This window comes from Oryx dammah, unplaced genomic scaffold (genome assembly GCF_014754425.2).
Source record: "Oryx dammah isolate SB20612 unplaced genomic scaffold, SCBI_Odam_1.1 HiC_scaffold_10, whole genome shotgun sequence".
In the NCBI taxonomy this organism is placed as follows: domain Eukaryota; kingdom Metazoa; phylum Chordata; class Mammalia; order Artiodactyla; family Bovidae; genus Oryx; species Oryx dammah.
The window spans coordinates 35,220,058-35,238,201 of NW_024070194.1; the positions used below are offsets into that span (position 1 = coordinate 35,220,058).

Consider the following 18,144-nt stretch of genomic DNA (forward strand, 5'->3'; position numbering starts at 1 on the left):
GCAACTGAATGGATGAACCTGACAGAAGTACAGACAGAAAACAGAAAGGAGATATTCTAGAGTGGAAGAGAGTGTCAAGCAGGATGAAGACGTGATCTGATAGACTCAAACTTTTCCAGAACACTATAGATAAAAAGATTACAAAGAGTTGGAAAAGTGCTAAACAACAAGGTTAAAGTCCAAATATGAAGCATGTTAAAATATGGGATAATTCAGTGAAGCACGAGAAAAGATAATCCATTTTTAAAAAACATTCTCTCTTTAAAAAAAAAATTTGTTTGGCTGTATCTTAGTTGTGGCACACGGGCTCAGTAGTGGCGGCCCACGGGCTTAGCTGTCCCATAGCATGTGGGATCTTAGTTCTCTGACTAGGGATCAAACCCACGCTCCCTGCATTGGAAGGCAGATTCTTAAACGCTGGACCAGCAGGGAAGTCCTAAAGATAATCCATTTTGATTTTGATGCTTGGGTCATTTTCCTTTAAGGGGGGAAAAAAACCAACAAAACAACTCAACCCAATCACACAAATTACATTTCCTTCTCTTGGCATCTGATCACCTGAGTTGATTCTTTGTTGAACAATATTTACATTATCAGTTTGTTGGTTTTATCAGATATGATCTATAAATAAAACATGACAGATAATTCTGATTAGGAAACAGAAGCAAACTGGACAATTTAAAACTAACATTTTAGCTGAAAAAAGTCCAAAGGTAGAAAGGGAAGAAAGAAAGCAGCATTGAAAGGTTGTTGTTGACCCATGAAAAGACGCTGGGATTCTTGGCCTCCGGAGGAAAAGAATTCAATTCGGGGCCAGAGACGAGGCTTGATCGCTCAGAGCTTTTGTGTAATAAAGTTTTATTACAGTATAAAGAAGATAGAGAAAGCTTCTGACATAGGCATCAGAAAGGGGCAGAAAGAGTACCCCCCCTGCTAGTCTTCAGCTGGATGTTATATAGTCACTAGCAGTCTTGTTAATGAAAGAAAGGAATGTCGTAAAACTCAGAATGGCACCAGGCCCTCATCCATAAAATGTATTTTGGGATAATCTTGGCACCAGACGATTCATCCAGGGCCTTAAAATGACTGACTTGAATCTTGTAGAAGGGCAGATTACCATACAAACAGTTTCATTTACATAGATTAGGGGAACAATGTCTGAGTATAACACACTGGTTTGTCAAGTAGGTTCTGAGCTATTAGGCAGAACTTGAAGACAGAGTTTGGGGTAAATGCATAGTACATTAACATAGCTTAAGACAAATATTTCCATAAGAAAAATGCATTGGTTAACTCAAGGTTTGAGTATAGTTAACTTCAGGTGAAACCAGGTGTCATTATGGCAACACAGTATTTTAAGAGAAAGCTCCTTTTAAATTTGTATAGAGAAGGAAAAAATATTGCTAGTTTGTTTCCTCCTACCACTTAAGAGAGATAAAAATGTCTGACACTTGCAGCCTATTTCCTCCATTTGGAGACCCCTGGCCTTCCTGCCTGTTACCCTCTCACCATGTTTCTAATGTCCTCAGCTCACAGAGTGGATGAGTAAAGTGAAAAGAGAGATATGATAATGCTATCTAGAATTATGTATAAGGCAACAAGAAGTTGTAGGAACTGTGACCTTCTATGTTGATTAAGTTTTTTAAAACATTTAATATGCATTATTTTTAAACCTTTTAATCACTTACATGATAAATGTAAGCACAAACCCTACTGCACAGTAACCCACTACCTTCCCTCCCAAAGCACATTTAAAAACTGCTAAACTGGGACTTCCCTGGTGGTCCAGTGGTTAAGAATTTGCCTGCCAATGTAGGGTACACGGGTTTAATCCCTGGTCCAGGAAGATCCCTCATGCCACAGGGCAACTAAGCCTGTGGACCACAACTACTGAGCCCATGCTCTAGAGCCCATAAGCCACAACTACTAAGCCCACGTGCCACAACTACTGAAGCCTGCATGCCTAGAGTCCATGCTCTGCAATAAGAGAAGCCACCAAAATGAAAAGCCCATACACTACAACTAGAGAGTAGCCTTCACTAGTCACAACTAGAGAAAGCCCGAGCACAGCCAAAACTAAATTAATTAATTAAAAAAAAAATCCTGGTGAACTGCAATGAGAAGTATCAGAATGACACAAACATGCTAAGATCACCTTGCTTTAAAAAAAGTATTTTAGACTTTTCTTACTAAAAGAACACTTATTTCTATGTCACCTTTGGAAAAACTTAAAAACACAGATAAACAAAAAGAAGAAAATAACAATCACCTGCATCTCACTTCCCAAACAGTATACTCTCAACATGTCTTATTTAACAGTGTTGTTTAAAGAATAAATAAAGTCAGTATTATATGTTAATAGTAGAAAACATTCTGTGACCTGCTTTATCACTAACTTTAGTGTAAACATTTCTGGATGTCATTTCGAAACACTCTCCTACATCATCATAATTAGTGGCTATACAATAATTCACTGTACCATCCTTCTTATAATATTTTCTTGAGATGTTTAGGCTATCCTCCATTTTTGGTCATCAACACTGTGAAAACATACCTTCAGCAAGTAATTTCTGCACGTGTTGTGACTGTCTTCATCAGATGAACTCCTAGAACTGGGACTGCTTCTGATTCTGATATACACTATAAAACTGTGACCCTGATGCATCCAAACGTTTCAATGCTAGCTGAAAAACTATAATTTAATTCCTTATGGACATCCAAACTAAGGCTCAGAAAAAAATGAAACTGAATTTACTATATATGGCAGGAAGGCAGGCTTTCTTCTAGGGCAAAAAATCATTTTATCAATAGACTAAAACAACTATCATGTAAGCTAATATTCCATTAACAAAGTTTTACTATAACTGACTCATTTAAAATGAACTTGAGTAATACCTTTTAAAAACCCACAAAAAGGATTTAAATGTCCTCTTTTTCTCAATCGTCTATCCTTAAGTTTGATTTCCTAATATTAGGAGATGATCATTCAAATTCAGTTAAAATACTTAAGCCTATTTTTAGTCTGCTATTTTTATCTGAAAACAAAGAGACATTAAAATCACTTAAAAGCCATAATAATATAATTAAATCACTGGATCTTCCATGGATCTATGTGGACCTCATAGCACCTTTGAGGCTCTCACGACCCTCTTCAGTGGTGAAAGTACTATAGACACAGGCTGGAAACCAGGCTTCCCCATTCACAAGGTACATGATCACACTAAAGAGTTCTAAACATTTCGTCTTCTATAAAATGCTGTGTTTGTAAAGATCTCAGCACAGTGCACAATTGATTACTATATATCTTGGTCTTGGTTTTTACAGGGCAGAAGGAGGTCAAGCTAGGACAGGGCTTAGTAGCAATTTATTTCACTTTTCCCCCATGTTCTTAGAAGTTTCCTGGATAGCACTCTGACTTCAAAGCTATCCATTACATTGTATTTAGGGATGAGTTATGGGATTATAGCCAAAAAATGGGATAAACTGTTAGACTAAAAATATACACACATAGAGAAAAATCTGACTTTCAAAAAAAAAAAAAAAACAAGTTTTTTAAAATACCTATACAATAAAATGTCTCATGAATGGTGTGAACATAAAATGAAATATTTATTTCTAAGGGAGTCTCTATTTTAAAACTTGAAAACAATATTATTTCTAGAATATCTTCATTATGGAATGAAACACTGTTGTTGTTTACTTGCCAAGTCATGTCTGACTTTTGTGACCCCACGACCTGCAGTCTGTCATACAGCTTTGCTTGTATGTAAATCCAGTTCAATGAGTCACATAAATGAGATATAAAATAATTTCTCAGTAGCAAAATGACAAAATACTTGCACATCAAATCCTTTCTGGAATCTAATAGAAAACAAATCTCAAATAAAGATAATTATCACTTCAACACATAACTCTTCACCAAATAAACCTTTTATACTTTATTACTATCTACACATAAGAATCAAAGTATAATACAGGAATACTGTAAATTTCCTTGGCAGTATGAGAGCTCTAAAACCTGCCTTTTATTTAATAGTCTGATTGCTTACTTGATTGACTGCCAATCCATCGTAACTGTGAGAGGAGAGCTAGGAAGAGCCGTAAATGACTTCCCTCGACATGCTGGCACAGGACACTGCAACAAGATTAATTCACACTTAAATTTTGCTAAATTATAATCATATCTCAGGAAAATTCAAGTTAAAATGCTTCATTTAGTATGTTTAAAAGTTGATCCCAGAACAGTATTAAAGATGAGCTAAAAGCTGCAATGATCTATTTCCTTCTATTACTGATTCTGTTTTTGAGGCACTTTTCACCTGGTCTCTCTTGATTACTGCTCTTATTCTTTCTGCTGTGGGTATGCAAGGCTCCTTACATGCCTCTCACACCAAGCACTTATTCCTTCCTTTGTATTCAAGTAGTGTCCCAATCCTTTAACATTCCCTTATATCCAGTCCCACATACCCAGCCCCAATCTTCTCTTTTTCAAAAGCCTTTCTTGGTCTTCTTTAATCCCCAGTTCTCCTATCTAATCTTTTTCTGCACTGTTTGTATAGTATTAAATATAATATTTTTATTGTACCACACAGGCAGTCCTCATCATGTAAGTCAGTGTTCAAGTTTTCATGAATCACTTATTTTCATAAATCACTTAAGTACCTCAAGATGCATTTATAAATACAGAGACTGTGGCAAACTGTGTTTTCCAAATATGGTTGTAATATCTCCCCTCAAACCTTTCCAGAACCTTGCCACTCCCCTATTAAGAGTCGGAGTCTAATTTCCCTCTCCTGGAGTGTGGACAGGCTTGTGACTCACTTTGAAACCAACTGAATGTGACAGAAGTGATGCTGCTTGACTTCTGAGGCTGCCTCAAAAGAGGCAAAGCCATTCCTGCCGTCAGCTGGAACTCTGCCTCTTGAAGCTATCAGCAGTCATGTGAGCAGAATGAGTGTCCTGAGCAACTATACTGTGTGTGAGAAGCCAAAACCAGCCCACACAGAAAGATGATATAGAGAAGAGATGCTGGCCAGCACCCAGCCACTCCAGTCCCTTGCTGTTCCATCCAGCTTCATAAGAGATCAGGACTTAGAAATACCAAGACAACCAGTTCTTCCAAACTCAACCTATAGAAACCACGTGAAATAATAAAATGATTGTTATTTTGAGTCACTATGGTGATTAGTTATGCAGCAATAGTGACTAAAACAGAGACCACCTGGAACAGCCATCTTTCTGATCACTTTGTTTCACTTAAGTTTAGACACATGAATAACAAGTTAGCATTTCTACCTACTATATTATAGGGCATGGAAATACCTTGGTCAAATAATATTTACAGAAAATATCTGACTTAAATTAGGATTTAAATTCTGGCCTTGCCAGGGAACTCTCTGGTGATCCAGCGGTTAAGACTCTGTACTTTCACTCCAAGGTCTTGGGTTCAATTCCTGTTTGGGAAATTAAGATTCTATAAGCTGCATGGCATGGCCCCAAAAATAAAATTAAAAAAAAAAAAAAAAAAACACCTGACCTCTCTGACCTAAAGGCAGTCCTGAATCTTAAGCCCAAATAGTAGATGCCACACATTTATCAACACTATTGATTATTCAGAACCAACAGCTGAACACATTCTGTTCTTCCTACAAGAGAAGGAAGCCTTAGGAATTTCAATTTGAGTAAAAATGTAATTAATGCTAAACTTATTAAAATCTAAGGATAGTAAAGGCAACTCTGGAAAAGAAAAATAGGTATGGCAAGTCTCCCTACCTTATTAAAAGTTTTGATAAGGTCATGTAAATAGGACCATGTAGATCCGGTATAGGAACAGAAATACAAAACAGATTCATGCGTCTACAGGAGTACAGTGTACTACAGATGACATGTTACACATCAGTAGAAACAGAAGGATTAATGTAGAAATGGTGACAATTGGGTTTTCACCTAAAAGAATAAAATTAGATCCTTAGCTTAATGCCATTCACAAAGTTAAATTTCAGATGGATGAAAGATCTAAATAGAAAATACAAGACTTAGAAGTACTGGAAGAAGAAAAACATGGCCTGAAAAGATACATGCACTTCAAGGTTCATTGCAGCACTATTTACAATAGCTAAAACATGGAAGCAACCTAAATGTCCACTGACAGAGGAATGGATAAAAATGTGGTACATACACACAATGGAGTAGTACTCAGCCATTAAAAAGAATGAAATAAAGCCATTTGTAGCAACATAAACAGACCTAAAGAGTGTCATACTGAGTGAAGTCAGACAGAAAAGGACAAATATCACATGATACTCCTTCTACATGGAATCTAAAAAGAAATGATACAAATGAACTTAGTTACAAAACAGAAAAGAGACTTACAGACTTAGAAAACAAACTTATGGTTGCCAGGTGGAAGGGACAGTTAGGGACTTTGGGAAGGTCATGTACGCACTGCTATATTTAAAATGAATAACCAAGAAAGACCTATTATATAGCACATGGAACTCTGCTCAATGTTATGTGGCAGCCTGGATGGAAGGAGGGTTTGGGGGAGAATGGAGGGGTAGGAGGGTGGGGGGGGAGCGGTGTGTGTGTGTGTGTGTGTGTGTCCCTTTGCTGTTCACCTGAAACAATCACAATATTGTGAACTGGCTATATGCCAATACAAAATGTTATTGGTGTTAAAAAAAGAATAAAATTAAATTTTAAATGTATTAGAAGAAAATGTAAGCTCAATGCTTATAATGCTTGAGTGAGGGGCCCTTCTTAAACCATGCATAAAATGTAACAAAGGAAAAAGACTGATCAATTTACCCATGTCAAAATGTAAAACTCTAAAACAAAAAATGTACCACAAAGTTAAACTAAAGACTGGGAGAAAATATCTATAATGTAGAAATCAAAGGGCATCTTCCCAACCCAGGGATCCGAACCCAGGTCTCCCACATTGCAGGTGATTCTTTACCAGCTGAGCCACAAGGAAGCCCAAAAATACTGGAATGGGTAGCCTATCCTTTCTCCAGTGGATCTTCCTGACCCAGGAATCAAACCAGGATCTCCTGCATTGCAGACAGATTCTCTACCAACTGAGCTAAGGGAACCCTGTTCAATATCTAAAATTCATAAAAACTTCTATCAATAGTATAAACAGAAAAATGAACAGAAATTAAAACAAAATTCAATAAAGTAACCGAATGGCCAATAAAGATGTGAAAAGATGCTCAAACATAATAGAAATCATAGACATTCATATTAAAAATGAAATACCATTTTATACCCATCAGTCTGGCAAAAATTAAAAAACCCAACAATACTAAGTGTTAATGAAAATATAGGGAAATTATAACAGCCTATGACACCACCCTTATGGCAAAAAGTGAAGAGGAACTAAAAAGCCTCTTGAGGAAAGTGAAAGAGGAGAGTGAAAAAGTTGGCTTAAAGCTCAACATTCAGAAAACGAAGATCATGGCATCCGGTCCCATCACTTCATGGGAAATAGATGGGGAAACAGCGGAAACAGTGTCAGACTTTATTTTTTTGGGCTCCAAAATCACTGCAGATGGTGACTGCAGCCATGAAATTAAAAGACGCTTACTCCTTGGAAGGAAAGTTATGACCAACCTAGATAGCATATTGAAAAGCAGAGACATTACTTTGCCAACAAAGGTCCGTCTAGTCAAGGCTATGGTTTTTCCTGTGGTCGTGTATGGATGTGAGAGTTGGACTATGAAGAAAGCTGAGTGCCAAAGAATTGATGCTTTTGAACTGTGATGGAGAAGACTCTTGAGAGTCCCTTGGACTGCAAGGAGATCCAACCAGTCCATTCTGAAGGAGATCAGCCCTTGGTGTTCTTTGGAAGGAATGATGCAAAGCTGAAACTCCAGTAGTTTGGCCACCTCATGCGAAGAGTTGACTCATTGGAAAAGACTCTGATGCTGGGAGGGATTGGGGGCAGGAGAAGGGGATGACAGAGGGTGAGATGGCTGGATGGCATCACTGACTCAATGGACTTGAGTCCGAGTGAACTCCGGGAGTTGGTGATGGACAGGGAGGCCTGGTGTGCTGTGATTCATGGGGTCGCAAATAATCGGACACAACTGAGAGACTGAACTGAACTGAACTGAACTGAATACTACTAGAAGGCATTTAAGTTGGGACCAACATTCTGGAAAGTACTTTGGCTACAGCCTAAAAAGTTAAAATTAAGCATATCATATAACTGAGGAATTCCTCTGCTAAGGAGACATGTATAAGAACGTTCTCAGCAGCATCATTTGTAACTGTGAAAATCTGGAAACAGCACCATGTCTGCCAGGAGAATGGATAAACAGTGACTATTCATTTACTCCACTCAGTAAAGGAAAAGAATTAGATATTTATCAAGACAGGTATGAGGAGTGGGAGGGATCTATGTATACAAATAGCTGATGCATGATGTTGTACAGCAGAAACACAACCCTATAGAGCAATTGTACTCCAATAATAATAATAATAAAAAAAAAAAGGTAGAACTCCAAAATAACCAAGTGAAAAAAAGGTAGCAATATCACTTATGTAAACAAAACAAATCCTATACATATATATAATCAAATATGAAAATGTAGATTTGAAGAATACATGCTGATTTCAGAATAGCGGCTCCAGGGGTAGAACAAGTTTAATGGAACTGCAGAGGGAAACCAAGAGACTTTATAATACTTAACATTTTTTGTTAAAAAAATTAGCTAAATATTTGCCAACTCATAATGGTGCTATACAGATATTAGTTACATTATTCTATACATTTTTCTGTAGTTTTAAAAATCTTTAGTTTAACAAAAAAAGGAACACATCGCTTTCAAGCAGCAAAATAAAGGGAAGAAAACAATACGTGTACCTATTAAGTCAAAATATTAAAAAATGAACAGAAAGAATACATGTTAACTTCAAGATAGTGGCTGTCTCTGGGAATGGGACAAGCAAGGAGTAAAAAAGAGACTAAAGTTACACCAGTAATGCTTTATGTATCTTTCAAGATATATCTGGTGCTGGCAAATGTAAATTCTAAGTGATGGGTAGAGATGTTCCATTTCTTTATTTTCTGTACCCTTAAGTATTTTATAATTTAAAAACAAAAAATAATAAAAATAAGCTCTATATTTAGAAACACTGGGAAATGGTTTCCATAAACTGATTTGTCTTCTTTATCAAGATAAAGAAGGAAGTAGTCGGGACTCCCCTGGCGGTTAATGGTTAAGAATTCGCCTTGCAATACACAGGATGTGGGTTCGATTCCTAGTCAGGGAACTAAGATTCCACGTGCTGCAGGGCCTAATAAGCCCATGCTCTGCAACTACTGAGCCTGCCGTGATCTTGAGCCTGTACTTCATGACGCACTGCCATGCAATTCATGACGCAATAAAGATCTCGCATCCCACAACTGCTGCAGCTAACTGATACAGCCAAAGGAATGAATAAATAATATTTTTAAAAATAATGAAGTAGTTAAAGAACATGATATCACCTTTGTGGGAAGATTATATTTTCCATCTGGAAGAGAAAAACTCTGAATTTCTCCACATGCAGCACAAAGAAAAGCCATCTTGGTACAAAGAGGCTTTGTATTACTGACTCGAACCACTGTTCCTCTCAGAGCAATGTATTTTCCATAGTAATTTGCTCGGACATTCTTCAGCTGTGTCAGCGGCTCATAATTATACACCCTAAAAACAAAAATAGGAACGTATTTACTATGAACTTACAGTGAGCAGAAAGTTGAGGCTGTCTGTATTTTCACAAGTTCCTTTTAGAAGCAATTATGGAATTCCCAAACCATATCACCCCATACATCAGGAATTTTACAGGTATTAAGTCATTCTTAAAAATAAAAGAAGTTAAATCTTCCCTTTTACTCTTGTCCCACTGGCTGTTCTCTATGGGAAAAGGAAAAAATAATGCCAAAGAGAAAGTCTCAGATTCAGCAATTTTTGAGTTTCTAACTTCTTTTTCAAGCAGTATTAGGAAATGTCTTTTTTAAATTCTGGGGAAAAACAAAACAAAAATACCTGAGGATCACCTTATTCATCTCTTCTAATGTGAATTTAAAATCTTGTAATACAATACAAATAAATTCAAGAAAAAAGTCCATTTGTTCTGTGTTTAATAGAAATCTAATAACTTGAACAAAATTTAATTACACCACTTAGTGTATTACAGGGATTATTAAACGTAAACAGCAGAGTCTTGATAGGCGCATATCCAAAGATAACACAAAAATTTGCAGGCTCACATATCAACTTCTTTGGGCAGAAAAGGTTTATTTCTATCATGGTCTCTTTAAATTCAGCACGTTCACTTGGGTGTAATAACCACTGAGTTAGCAATAAAGTCATATACCCTTTTTACTAATTTCTTTGACTTTATAAAATGAGGTTCTTATTCTTAAATAGGCTTCAGTGCCTGATTGTTATAATACTTTAATACCAGCAAATTCTTCACCTTGCGTGAATGTGTGGCACATTAACCACTGTTTCCCCACTTCGAGACAATCCTTCTTGGGCTTGTAACTCAGCTGCATGCCTTTCGAGGTCCTTAGTTAATACCTAAACAAGATAGACATTTACTTAAGAGTTACTTAAAAAGATATCCTCTTGAAGCAGAACTCTTTTACAGAGAATATGAAGTTTAGAATATAAACAGTTCAGAGAGATGAACAGAACTCTAACTGCCCTTTAAAATTATGATATTTAATTAAGATCAATTATTTTATAGTGGATTATGTTTTACCTGGGGTTTTGCTGTCCCTGGACTGACAGAAAGTCTGCTACCTTCTGTCTCAACTAAACCTAGTATTAAAAGTCCTTACAGTAGCCCCCAAAGCTATACATTCTAGATGTATTCTGGTGAAAAAATATTTTCTACTTCTTCAAACTCAATGTTAAGATAAAGAAATAAAGATGACTTCTGAAATAGCCAATACTTACTTTCTTGGCATTTGACATTAAGTAAAATAAACATTTACCACCTACTTGTGTACAAAGCAGCATGCTGCCATGAAAAAAATGGCTCATCTCTGAAAAAAAATGGTTCATCTCTGAAAAAAATGAGATGTGAATATGCAGCTGTAATTGTTACCATAAAGATATACAGACCAAAAAACTATATGAATTTTGAAAAGGAGTCATGAAAAGGTTTCACAGAGTCATAACTGAGTTAGACCCAAGACATTTGGATATGTGAGGCAAGGGGCATTCTATGCCAAATGGACAGCACGTGTAAGAGGTGAAGGACTCAGAGAATCCTAGAGGGAGCTCAGTTTAGCTGGATGGTAGTAAATGGAAAGTGGGAAGGGAAGTTGAACTACGTTATGGAAGGCTTTCAATGCCACATAGAGGGTTTGGGTGTCATTTGGCAGGAAACAGTCACCATGGTTTCCAAGGACAAACCATGTTTTACCATGTATGGCAACCATTAAGGAAAGATGAAAGAGACTGTAAAGATGGAAAAGAGGTGGATTTAAGAGACACTTTAGAAATAAAAGTGAAAGGATGTGGTAATTTAGATATGAACTAATGAACAAGAGGAGTCTGAGACAGTCAAGGTTCCCAGTCTTAGATCACTAGCAGTGTACACATCTTGTGATAAACCTTCGTAATGAACCCTCATTCGGATACCCTGACCTCCTCTGCTCTACGCCCAGTCCTCAGTAACACTTTAAGACCCATTATAAAGCACCCCCACACATATGAAGTCTGCCTCTAACCAGACTGCAACCTTTCAGTTCTAGCAAAGGTCTGTTGGTAAAAATTAACAGTCTATGAGAAGGTACTGTTACTGTGAAATCTTCCTTTGAAAGTTTAACAAAAGTCACAAAATAAACATTTACCTGATGTATTGCCAGACCCATGCAAGCCAGGGTTTTCTCAGGTGTATCCCTTAATTCATTTGCTATATTTGGTATCAGTTTAGTTATTTCATCATCATTTGTCAGTTCTTTAAAATCCACCAAAATACTTCCCTTTCTTTCTATTTCATCCTACAAAATATTAAGATATGAAAATAAGGATTGCTTTTTCAAAGTGAATTATCATGAGCATTCAATCACACACTATGAGAAAGCATATGATGTTAATATGGTGATAATAAGTATTCTATGTTTTGTGCCAAGCACAGTCCTAGTATTTAAAATATATTAACTTACTTATGCCACTTAACAACCCTTTGAGGTAGGTATTAATACTATTATACTCTAATAATAGATGAGAAAACTAAGGCACAAAGAAAGTAAGTAATTCACCAATGTCCACACTGCTGATAAGTGGGAAGCTGATAGCTGGGCCAAGGCAGTCCACTGTCTATATTACTAGCACCTTAAATACACTGCTCAATAAGATGACACATAAAGGTGGACTAGTAGCTCTGTTGTATAAGAACCTTACCTTATCATATAACTCAATACGCTCGGTGAAAAAACTTTCAAATGCTTCAATCTTCTCAATAAAAGGAATGCTGTCACTGTAAACTAATCCAACAAATATAACATCAGACTAATAGTAATCACAAATGTACAAGCATATTTTTCATGAACAGAAGAAATACTATTTATATACATGGTAGATGGCTTATAATCACTGTGCATTCTGAATATTTAGATTAGAACTGGTATAAAATGTAAACTTAAGATTCTAAAACAAGTTCAGGTCTGCATAATCTGAAATGCAGAGAGGAAGTAGCTCTAAAACCACCAATATCTGAAAATCTTTACAATGCAATGTGACACCTAGTAAGACCTACTAGTTCAAATAGTTTACCTGATAGAACCAAAGTTTAGCACACAGACTAAACTCTTATTTCTTTGCAAAGAAAATCCTACTAGTCCAAATAGCCACTTGTCAAATCCCTTCCTGAGATCAGGGTAGGTAGGTTACAACTTGACTCCAGTCCCAAAACTGTAAAGTTACTTTCCACACGGTAAAGTTCTGTAACATTTCTGAGTTGGTCTCCCACAGACGATCAGTACAATGAAGGAGACTGGAGTTTGAAAGTACAACTGGCCAAAGGCTCCTTGTTCTGAGCTAACTGCTATGGAAATATTGCAGGGATTGGTGGCTAATGCATCCTAAAGCAACAAAAGACACATCAACTATGAAACATAACATTTCTCATATGACAGAAAAAAAGAACACCTGACTCTTAATACGGAAAACATTTGTAAATCAGTTTCTTCATTCACAAAATGAATACTGGGTACATGGTATGAAGCAAGCAGTGCAGTCTAGTGGGAGATATAACAAGCCCACAATACTATAAGACCATAGAAAAGACAATTCTCCAAATCCATACACACAGATATATGAAGTTAACGGATAAAGGAGATTCCTTAACTATGTTTCTACACAAACTTTGTTGGTTGTTCTCTCTTGGTTCCAAGCCTATCCTTCTATTTTCCGCTCTGTGATTCTATTATTAAGATCTGCACATTTCCCAGATTTCTGTAAAGTTCTGCCAATTAAAGGCAACTTTAGATATTAGCAGGAGAAAGGATAGGAAGAAAAGGAATTTATTGTTTCCAATTCTTTTCAGCATTTCTCCAGATGTAGAGGATAGCTACAGTTCTAGCCCCCAACTCCAAGCACCAATCATTCTCCTGCCAGAATTACCAGCAGCAGTCAGCTTAATTCACCTCAGAGTCTGAGCACAGCTCTGAAAGATATTTTGCAGAGGTCCAAATACAGCTTTGTAGGGTGTCCCTCTAAGGCTGAAACCACAGCTATGCTGTGGCTCCTCCTGAATTCTTAGGTTCTGGAACCTCAGTGTGCACGCATGCTCAGTTGCGTCCAACTTTTCACAACCCCATGGACTGTAGCCCATAAGACTTCTCTGTCCATGGGATTATCCTGTCAAGAATACTGGAGTGGGTTGCCATTTCCTTCTCCAGGGGATCTTCCCCACTCAGGGATCAAACCCACGTCTCATCCATCAGCAGGTGGATTCTTTACCACTAAGTCAACCAGGAAGTCCAACCTCAGCACTATTTATCTTTTGTTTCCTCAGTCAAAAGGTTGGCTGCTGTTTTTCAGAGTTAATACTATCTAGGAGTTTACCTTAATGTTCCCTTTTTGTTCTTTTAATCCTCTGTCTGTATACCCAATTCCCTGTATTAAATCCTCTTCTTGAAATAACTAGTGTGGGTTTGTTTTTCTGATACAAAAATGAAAAATAATGCTCCTGAAACATAATTTGTTTGGGTAAATCAAGATTAAAGAAAAGGAGATGGAGATATATATATATAAATATATATATGCACACATACACACATATATATATGTAAACAGAATAAATTATAGTAATTTGAGATGCAGCATCTAAAGAAAGTTAAGAAAATAAGACTTATAGTACTTTAGCACTTTAAACTCTACCTTCAGAGAAATAAAGCTTCCACCCTTTATATGGTATGAACTGATCCAATGTTGACTGCAGTAGCAAAGACTGTGGGGTTTGTTCTGAAAAAGCAAAAAAATCCACAAAAACAGAATACTGGGTTAATAGAAACATTTTTTCCTAATTTGCTTCCCCTTTTAATGAGACACTGCCATGTTATTAACAAATACCTAAATTACAGGTTTCAGTAATTTTGGATACTAACATCAAATAAAAGACAGACAAAGTTGAATTAAACTGCTTTTCACAACAGGCATGAACAGATTCCTTCATGGAGGAGAAAAAAAAAATTGAACTGTTGGCCTCTCTTACCAGGATGTTTTCCTGTGGCTTTATTCAGGTCAGGTCTGTGCTCTCTTCCTCTCCATTTTCCTGAGAAGCCCCCACCACCTCTTCCACTTTTCCAGCTTTGAAATCTTCCTTGTCCAAATCCTCTGCCTCTGTACTTTCCATTCATGTCTTTTAAAAGATAGAGAATAGGACAGTCCTCATCAAAACTGTAGGGGAAACTGTCCTCCTAAAAATGTATTAACACAGTAAATAAGCAAAAATTAATATATATTCTAGTTTGAGACCAGCAAACAGGCTTGCGATGTTGCACAGAATGGTACAAACTCCAAAATACCCTGCAGTTACTCTTCTAATCCTCACCTCTTTTTAAGGTATAGCACAGATGTTTAAACAAGTATACTGAATGCTTAAACCTTTTATTTTTATCATGGGATTACCATACTTGTTTTCAAGGAATTCCTACAATAGAAGTGAAAATAAGAGGTAATTAACTGTAAGATAACTTTGTAGTGTTATGAGACTTATTACAGGACAGCACTGGCTGAACATTATCTTGAACTGTGACTTTAGGAATACATCATCATAGCTCCTTACAGTCAGTCCAGCAGTGTTCTATCTACTTTTATAAGAGACACATGGATATTCTTTTTAAACTAATTTTTATTTTGGTCATTTGTTGTTGTTCAGTCACTCAGTTGTGTCCGACTCTTTGTGACCCCATGAACTGTAGCACACCAGGCTTCCATGTCCTTCACCATCTCCCGGAGCTTGCTCAAATTCATGTTCATTGAGTTGGTGATGCCATCCAACCAAATGTTCATTGAGTTGGTGATGCCATCCAACCATCTCAATCTTTCCCAGCATCAGGGTCTTTTTCAGTGATTCAGTTCTTCGCATCAGGTAGCCAAAGTATTAGAGCTTCAGCTTTAGCATCAGTCCTTCCAATGAATATTCAGGACTGGTTTCCTTTAGGATTAACTGATTTGATCTCCCTGCTGTTCAAGGGACTCTCAAGAGTCTTCTCCATCACCACAGTTCAAAAGCATCAACTCTTCGACTGCTAAGCCTTCTTTACGGTCCAACTCTCACATCCATCCACTGGAAAAAATCATAGCTTTGACTACGGACCTTTTTCAGCACAGTAATGTCTCTGCTTTATAATATGCCGTCTAGGTTTGTCACAGCTTTGCCACGCCACAAATCAAAAACTACAATGAGCTATCACTTAAGACCTGTCAGAATGGCTATTGTCAAAAACACAGCAAATTTATGTTGGGGAGGATGTGGAGAAAAGGGGACCTTAATACACTGTTGGTAGGAATGTAAATTGGTGGTAGCAACTATGGAAAATAGTGTGGAGCTTCCTCAAGAAATTAAAAATAGAACTACCATATGATTCAACAATTTCACTCCAGAGTACAGGAAGAAAACAAAAACACTAATTTAAAAAGGTAAATACACCCCAACATTCACAGACACATTATTTACAACAGCTAAGATATGGAAGCAACCTAAATTGAATGGATAAAGATGTGGTATGTACACACATATACACACACAATGAAACATTACTCAACTATGAAAAACAATTAAACTCTGCCATGTGCAACAAAATAGATAGACCTGGACAGTTTTATGCTTAATGAAGTCAGAGACAGGTACTGTATATTTTCACTTATAAGTGGAATCTAAAAAATAAAACAAAGTCTTCCCTGGTGATCCAGTGGTTAGGAATTTGCCTCCACATGCCTTTGGGGCAACTAAGCCCATGTGCCACAAATTACTGAGCTCCAGCTGGGCAAATACTGAGGCGCAGGAGCCCTAGAGCCTGTGCTTTGTAACAAGAGAAGCCACTTCATTAAGAAGCCAGGGCACCACAAGGAAGACCCAACACAGCCATAAACAAAAAAATTTTTTTTAATGTTTAAAAACTAGTAGAGAGGGGTGTGGGTGGAATCGGTAAAGGGGATTAAGCGGTACAAACTACTAGGTATAAAGTAAGTGAAAAAAAATGCAATGCACACAACAGGGAATAGAGCCAACATTTCATAACTTTATGATTGGGATTTTCTTTTCCTTACGGTTTTTTGTTTTCTTTTTTGGCTGTACCGCATGCAGGATCTTAGTTTCCTGACCAAGGAGGGAACCTGTGCCCCCTGCGGTGGAAGCACTTAGCCCAAGGTATTCCCTGAAGTATAACTTTAAGTGAAGTATAATCTATAAAACTTTAAACATTATATTGTACACGTGAATCTAACATAATATTATAAATCAACTACACTTCAATTTTAAAAAGTTCCTATCCTAAGAATAAAAATAAGAATTTATTGTAACGTAGACTGTAGGGCCGGAGAAGGCAATTGCACCCCACTCCAGTGCTCTTGCCTGGAAAATCCCATGGGCAGAGGAGCCTGGTGGGCTGCAGTCCATGTGGTCTCGAAGAGTCCGACACGACTGAACGACTTCATTTTCACTTTTCACTTTCACGCACTGAAGAAGGAAATGGCAACCCACTCCAGTATTCTTGCCTGTAGAGTCCCAGGGACGGGGGAGCCTGGTGGGCTGCCGTCTATGGGGTCGCACAGAATCGGACATGCCTGAAGCGACTTGGCAGCAGCAGCAGACTGCATCCCAAGACAGCCTATCAGCATCTTTATTTAAAGCGTTTAATTAATAAATAAGTTAATAAATTCATGATGTTAAGGAACTAATAGGGCATTGATAATATATAGACCACGTCATATGTTAAGAAACTGAAGACCAGAGGAAATAAGAGAACTGATTAAGATCAAAGTTGTCTGGTGACAGTACTGGGCTGAAACTTCGTCTCTGCCATTCTTAAGCTGAAGCGCTGCTTCCAAACGCTACCTGCAGCGTCTTTTACAAATGAGGTAATATGGTGAGAATACCTAGTAAAAATTCCAACACAAATCCAAGAGGTAGGACTGGAGAATGAGTAAAACCCACCGTCGGGCTGCTATGCTTGGTTATATACGCCACTTCATTTACGTCTCCTCAAGACTAAGCTCTTACTTGCAAAGACAGAGGTCCCCAAAACAGTTCACTGCTCGGCTGACTCTCCCTTCCTATAGGGGGAAGGCAAGGCGGGGTGAGAAGAGACTCCGCGGTCCGAGTTCCTCAGGTGACTCTACCCAAGCCTCACAGACTTTTCACCCTTAGCTCTCCTGACGTTCCGGCGCAGGACCGAGGCTTGTCTGTTGGAGCGGCTCAGGGACCTCAACTTCTCTACCTAGGCCGCAGAGGTTAGCGGGAAAACATCTAGAGCAGGCAGCCACAACAGCGAGGCAAACCAAACTCTATAGTTTTCCTAGTTCTTTTTTGGCGCTTCTGTGACGCAACTTCCACCTGTAGCCGCGCAGAGAGGTGAGGGGCGGGATGGAGGACAGCCAATCAAGGAGATTAGCCAGACGGAAGCCGCGA

General features: G+C 37.7%; 1 protein-coding gene across 2 annotated transcripts in view; it reads right to left on the minus strand.

Moving 5' to 3' along the window:
• Window positions 1-18,081, minus strand: part of MCM8 (minichromosome maintenance 8 homologous recombination repair factor) — a 55,468-nt gene extending 37,387 nt beyond the window's left edge. Inside the window, exons 1-8 of one of the 2 annotated variants that reach the window (XM_040247900.1) lie at window positions 17,737-18,081; window positions 14,725-14,871; window positions 14,391-14,474; window positions 12,411-12,493; window positions 11,858-12,007; window positions 10,471-10,574; window positions 9,497-9,695; window positions 4,050-4,135 (exon numbers count right to left, since the gene is read on the minus strand). In XM_040247900.1, the coding sequence (XP_040103834.1) occupies window positions 4,050-4,135; window positions 9,497-9,695; window positions 10,471-10,574; window positions 11,858-12,007; window positions 12,411-12,493; window positions 14,391-14,474; window positions 14,725-14,869 (851 nt within the window). In that variant the 5' untranslated portion in view covers window positions 14,870-14,871; window positions 17,737-18,081. Of the gene's footprint in view, window positions 1-4,049; window positions 4,136-9,496; window positions 9,696-10,470; window positions 10,575-11,857; window positions 12,008-12,410; window positions 12,494-14,390; window positions 14,475-14,724; window positions 14,872-17,670 lie in introns of both variants that reach the window. The other variant, XM_040247901.1, reaches the window with a different exon arrangement.
• Between the last annotated feature and the right edge of the window lie 63 nt (window positions 18,082-18,144).